General features: G+C 40.9%; 1 protein-coding gene across 1 annotated transcript in view; it reads right to left on the reverse strand.

The window, feature by feature from the left end:
- LOC104502233 (chromosome unknown open reading frame, human C2orf76) overlaps positions 1-6036 on the reverse strand; it is a 9271-nt gene that overhangs the window by 2514 nt on the left and 721 nt on the right. Inside the window, exons 2-4 of the mRNA XM_010146177.1 lie at positions 4770-4820; positions 1268-1305; positions 1065-1146 (exon numbers count right to left, since the gene is read on the reverse strand). Of these exons, the coding sequence (XP_010144479.1) occupies positions 1065-1146; positions 1268-1305; positions 4770-4820 (171 nt within the window). The remainder of the gene's footprint in view (positions 1-1064; positions 1147-1267; positions 1306-4769; positions 4821-6036) is intronic.

A 6036-nucleotide genomic window follows, 5' to 3' on the forward strand; every position in this document is an offset into this window, starting at 1 on the left:
GAGGCAACTCAGTGCATGCCTGAGAAAGAACATTAAAGAGACATCCAAGTCACTTAAAACCAGCAAGTAAATGGCAGGAAACAGAAGAGCCACGAGACCTATGAGAAAGCAATCCCATTCACTGGCTGGGGGGGGACCAGAGTGCATCAGGAACAGGAGGGAGCTTACTCTGCGACACCCCTGTGCTTAGAGCACAGGCAGATCTACATTCCAGCCAGGCAAATTCGATTCAAACGAGCGAACGTCCATATCAAGGTGGAATGAAAGGAGTGACCAGAGTGCATCAGGAACAGGAGGGAGCTTACTCTGCGACACCCCTGTGCTTAGAGCACAGGCAGATCTACATTCCAGCCAGGCAAATTCGATTCAAACGAGCGAACGTCCATATCAAGGTGGAATGCAACTACATCCCTTAAGTACCCTGCTGCCACAAAGTCATTCAGCCACTTTTACGAGAAACCCAAAGGACATCCCGGAACCATCAATTTTATCATGACAGACACTTCTTTACATTACCAAAAGACATGCCCTGTATGTAGTCCCCTGTCAAAACGTGAGAAATCAGGTCAAGTTTCAACTCTTTGCTATGTTCAGCACATTCTCTAAATGACACTGCTTGAGCTTTCCTGAGCAATCTGGTTATCAGGCACTGCATGCTGCACATTAAACAAATATAATCTTATTTCATTATTCCGTGCTGGTTCCACTACTTACATTTCTAACCAAAACATCAGTTTAAATGTTACTGATAAGACTAAGCAGACACGGTACTAATAACCTATCTGTCAATCATTTAAAATTACTCTCAGCAGAATTATAAGCGTACCCTCTAAAAATCACAATTTGCATTCTGAACATTTGGAGTGCAGATACCTGCTGCCCTCAGTCCAATGATTTGAATGTACATTATCCCCCCTTCTTCCCTGAATAATTACCAAGGAGTGTAAAGAGCATCCGGAATAGCATTTACTTTTCAGCAGGCTATCCAAACATCATCAGCCAGCTATCAGTTTAATGACAAGCACAAGGAAGAGCACCCTCAGTCAACACAAACGTGCTCCTACCTACTCCAGCTGCTTCCAGCGTACTGTCTTCTTTCAAAAGCAGTTTGTCATCGTCTTCCAAGCTCACCACAAGTTCACCAGTCTATAAATCAGAGAACCAGAATACAAAGATAAGAATTTACTGCCCCAGTCTTGTTTGAGAGTGCCAAGGTCTCCCTGCATTAAAGCATGCCAAAGGGGAACAATACAGCTAATAATCATACCTTAGATTTGTGTGCTTGGTGAATAATCTTCATTGTATCTGAAAGAAAATACAATGTTTTCCTAAAATAAGGCTTAGTAGGCAGGTAATACTGAAAGCTCTACTTGAGGAAAGAGAGAAAAAAAAGGGGTATGGTTCAAAAAATCTTTTATTGTTAACCATTTTGTGTATTCAACCTAAAAGAGGAGAAAACCTCTTAATTTCCCTGCAGCCAGTCTTAAACCGGTCAATCCAACATTAAGCTATCACATCCTATTGGGCTTCTGTCTGCTGGCTGAATTACAATAACTGACTAATGACAATCCCATTGCCAGTCAAAACACATCAATTTAAATGCCAGTTAGGGTGTATTAACCTAACTGGTCTTACACATCAATTTGGGCAGGACAAACAGCATTTAAGCACTGTCAACTACTACAGCAAGTGATTAAGACCCAGTAACTTGACCACAGATCATTCCTTGAAATTCCCCTTTCCACAAAGAAAGCACCTGCAGTATAAATTTCATAAAGCAAGTCCATTTTCCATGAATATGTACAGCCTCTCCTCTTTTCAGTGCAATCCCTTGTTCAATAATATTTACCTCTGATATGATTGTGGGGTGTAGCTCTTTAAGAAATTATGCTAGACAAAAATAAATACTGCTTTCCTCTGGCAGCATGGGCAGGGCTTTGTTAACTGAAGGGAAAAATGGGAAAATAATGTGGTCACTAAAGCAACTAGAAGAGTGCAAAGGTCCAGAGGGAAAGGCAGACAGCATTATATAAGGTAAGAACTATTCTGTATTCCCACTGCAGAAGGCAGCCTTAGCACGCTGTAATAATTGCAGTATTGGAAGCATTAGAAACACTTCCAGAAGATCATGTGATCACGGCAAAAATATACTGCAATCATGAAACCTTTGTACCACAGCAAATACAACCCAGCCTTTGCTTGTTAGTTCAAAGCTTCTCCATCTACTTTGTCACACTCCCTTTTCTCTAGTCTTTGCCCAGCCATTCTCTAAACTGTAGTCTCAATTTCACTTGTTCACAGCTCCACCACTGGCATCTAGCTGTCTGAGCTATTACATGGCCCCTCTGACTCTGTTACAGAGATGAAACTGCAGCCTCTTCTCATCCTAGCTAAAGCCTTATGTCCTCCCAACAGCCTTTGCTAGTTCTTCCCCATTTAGAACCATTCAATCATATTCCCAGGTTTTTATCTTTCCCTTTCTGGTAACAGAACTTCCATGACAATATATGAGAAGTCACTTTCTAAGTCTGATTCTGTGAAGTATCTACCATATAGCTCCCCATCAATGGATAAAAAAAAAAAAAAAAAAAAAAAAAAAAAAAAAAAAAATAAAAGAGAAGCAGCTTATGACCCAAGCTGGCATCCAAGCCACCATCATCAGTGACAGGATGGCAATGACAAGGTGGGAAGAAAAGAAGATTGACTGAGAAGAGCTCTAGACCAAGGACAAGAAAAATGTGTACAAAGAAATGAAGAGAAAATTAAAGTCATGAGCTTTGAGATGTGAGTTACAGCACCAAGCCAAGAGGAAAAATGTGATGGCACTATATATGATGTTGAGAGAGCAAAGTGATGCTGAATTCTAGAGAGAACGAAGCTGCAACAGCAAGGTGAGAGACAGCCGGGGGGTCCAACTGAGATTTCTGGCACTGCCAAACAAAGCAGAAGGAAAAATCTGACTCCTACTAGCACTATTCATGAAGAAGTCTCACTGCCCTTTCATCACCAAAATACACGAAAGACACTAGAGCACACGGGAGATACTAAAAACTTGAATCTGGGTGATTCACAGCCTGAGGGGAAAAGGTGAGGAACCTGGTTTTGATTTTTCTGTGTAAAAATTTCCATGCAGCTAGCACCATCCCAGTAAAAGTGGGCCTCCTCTAACTGGTGTTAACAAGTTTAAAGTCCTGCAGTGGTTTTCGCTCACATTATGCTCAGTCCTACACAGTACAGTCACTCAGCTGCAGCATATGCCTCAGGAGAAAAATAAACTGTTGCTCTAAGCAATGACAGAACTAGCAGCAGGGATAGGCAACACCAGGAACATAACTGAGCAGCAGTTCTAGACAGGATCCCCTCATCTAGCCAAAGGCACAGGTATTAGAGGGAGGAAGGGCACCTCCAAACTCAAATTTACAATTACCTAGATGTTAAGACCTTAAGTAATATATTAAAAATAACAGTAACGTTCAAGTCCTTGACTCATATATCATAAATCTAAATCTCTTAACTCTTTTCTTGCTTTCTTCTTGCACTATCTGTTTTGCCATCGGCAAGAACACAGAATTAGATGCTTGGCTTTTTGTTTTGTTTGGCTTTGTTTTGAACAGGCAAACAGACTCTGTTACCATTCACATGTATTCAGTAGGTTCCTCATTTGAGTCCTTTGAATCACTGCAGGGGAAGGAGCCTGTCAACTCCAAGGACGTGGGAGACAGAGGATCACTTGCAGCATAACTCCAAGGGAGCTTTCAGGATTGCCAAGTTCAGGAGAAGTTATGTTACTGACATCAGATTTAACTAACTCCAAGAAAGGAAGTAATTTAGTCTGTTTTGAAAGTATATTCTGTCCTAGCAGATGAATTGCACTTGTCCATGCCAGTCTTCACAAAAAGGAAATATACACGTAGCTTTACATTAAAGTCAGCCTAAATTTCACACCAGGCTCTTTTTCGTTCCGTCAGCTTGTATTTAAAAGTTTTTGTATCTACTTTGAGCAAAGTAGAAAAAAATACAAAATTTGAAAATTAAATTCTGATGTGTTTATGCTGGTTCTCTGAAACGCGACAAGCAGTTTTGGAGCTCCCACGATACAGAACACCACATGGCATGTGGGAAGAGCTAATATTCTATATGGGACAGGTTTTAAACATGCTTGCTCACATTCTGGACCATCTGACGTTGCTACAGGTTGTCCTTACCACAGGGACTGACACTTGACTTGTCTTTGGAGTCACTAATCTTTTCCAAAAAGGTGCCTTGGTATCGTATAAAGTATTTAAGTATTTAAGTCTTAAACATTTTCCATTTACTGCCTTCAGCTCCCACTTCACCATCCTTTCTGACTTCAGAATTAGTAAATAGATACTGAAATATGTAAGCACATACAGAACTATAATTTCGAAGCATTTGTGATCACGAGCTTCTCTCTAGAGTAAAAACCAAGATAAAAGGCACTTATAAACATAATAAAAAATTAATACCAAAACCCATGAGTACTGATTAACAAATAATGTATAAGATGCAGCCTAATTCACAGATTAAAACAGAACTTCAAAATAATGGTCAAGTTCTGTGGATGTGATCCCAGCAGCATAACCCCAGCTACAAGAGCTGAACAAAGTTGCAAACACAGGCAGGCACTGCAACCAGCATGAGTATTCTACAGCAGCTGTCTTCTAAATTGTGTAGAAACTGGTATAAAATATTAGGTCTGCATTTTACAGAAATTAAAATAAGACCAAAAAAACCCCACAAACACATACCATACTTGTAATTTTTGAAAGGAGGAGGAAGTCCTGTTCTTGAAATCACATCTATAAAAATAAAAGCAGCAAATTAAGGAAAAGTTGTCTTTTTCTGTTTTTTATTTATGCATGCATCCTGGACATCTTTTACATCAAAATAAATCCACAACACAGGAGACTGGTTTGAGAATGAAATACTAAAACACAACCTTTGGCTCAGATTCTATAGTTACTCTGTACCTGACTAACTTCACTTGAGCATGAAGTCCCTCTGAACGAAACGACCCATGAGAGCCGTGAGTCAATACTATTATGATATGATCATGGGAGTCTGAGCCCTCGGAAACCTGTCAGGAACATCCTGTGAATGGTTTGCACACCTCGTACACCTTGCACACCTCGTACACCTTGCACAAACAGCTGACAACTGTCCTTCATAAGGGAACCCTTCAGTAACCACAGCCATTCCAAACAGCCACAAGAAAGAAGCCAAACTATAGAAAATTAACTCTTGAGCCATATGCAGAACTCAGCACATAAGCAGCTACAAGAACACTAACACCTTCCCTGGTGCCAGCGTTACCAGGGGTTTAACCAAGCCTTGGAAGTACCAGCCACCTGTGGGTGCCAGCAACAAGGCGGCTGAAATCATAACTTCTTCAGTAGTTTAACAATCTATCTCAAACTCTCCCTTCAAACCAGACTACTGTAAAGAAAGGCACACAGCTTTCAGATCAGGAAGAGCACTGTGGAATGAGGTTCCAAAAAGTCCTGTTCAAGACACTAGCTTCATCGCAAATAACAGCGAGTCACAATACTGCACGCATCAAAAGCAAGTTACTTAGCTTTATTTTTCATTTTATTCTTCATAAGGGCAGCTGCACCATATGTTCTGCAAGTGCTTATAGTTTTCTAAAAGCATCCTAAGATCTTGCCATGCCTGTCACTGTCTAAAGCATGATAGTTGCTGAAAACGCGACACAGCCACGAGGCCCAGGACAGCGTCCTAGGAATTGCTCAGATGTTATCGGCTTGTTTGAGCTGACTTAATGGAAAAAAAAAAAAATCACATGGCGTTATTCTGCACCCTTTGAATGTCTCCATTTAGGTGTGCAGAAATACACCTGCAAGGTTAGGGTAACACCCTAACTACTGAGTCACTGCGTGGGCTGGTCTACATGAACTCACTTGCATTCTCACTTTCATCCAGGCTTCCAAAACATAAAGCCCATAGGTTAGTACACCCACACCACAAAGCTCAAGATGGACACAGAAACTCAGCAGG

Source organism: Buceros rhinoceros, unplaced genomic scaffold (assembly GCF_000710305.1).
Source record: "Buceros rhinoceros silvestris isolate BGI_N320 unplaced genomic scaffold, ASM71030v1 scaffold11492, whole genome shotgun sequence".
In the NCBI taxonomy this organism is placed as follows: domain Eukaryota; kingdom Metazoa; phylum Chordata; class Aves; order Bucerotiformes; family Bucerotidae; genus Buceros; species Buceros rhinoceros.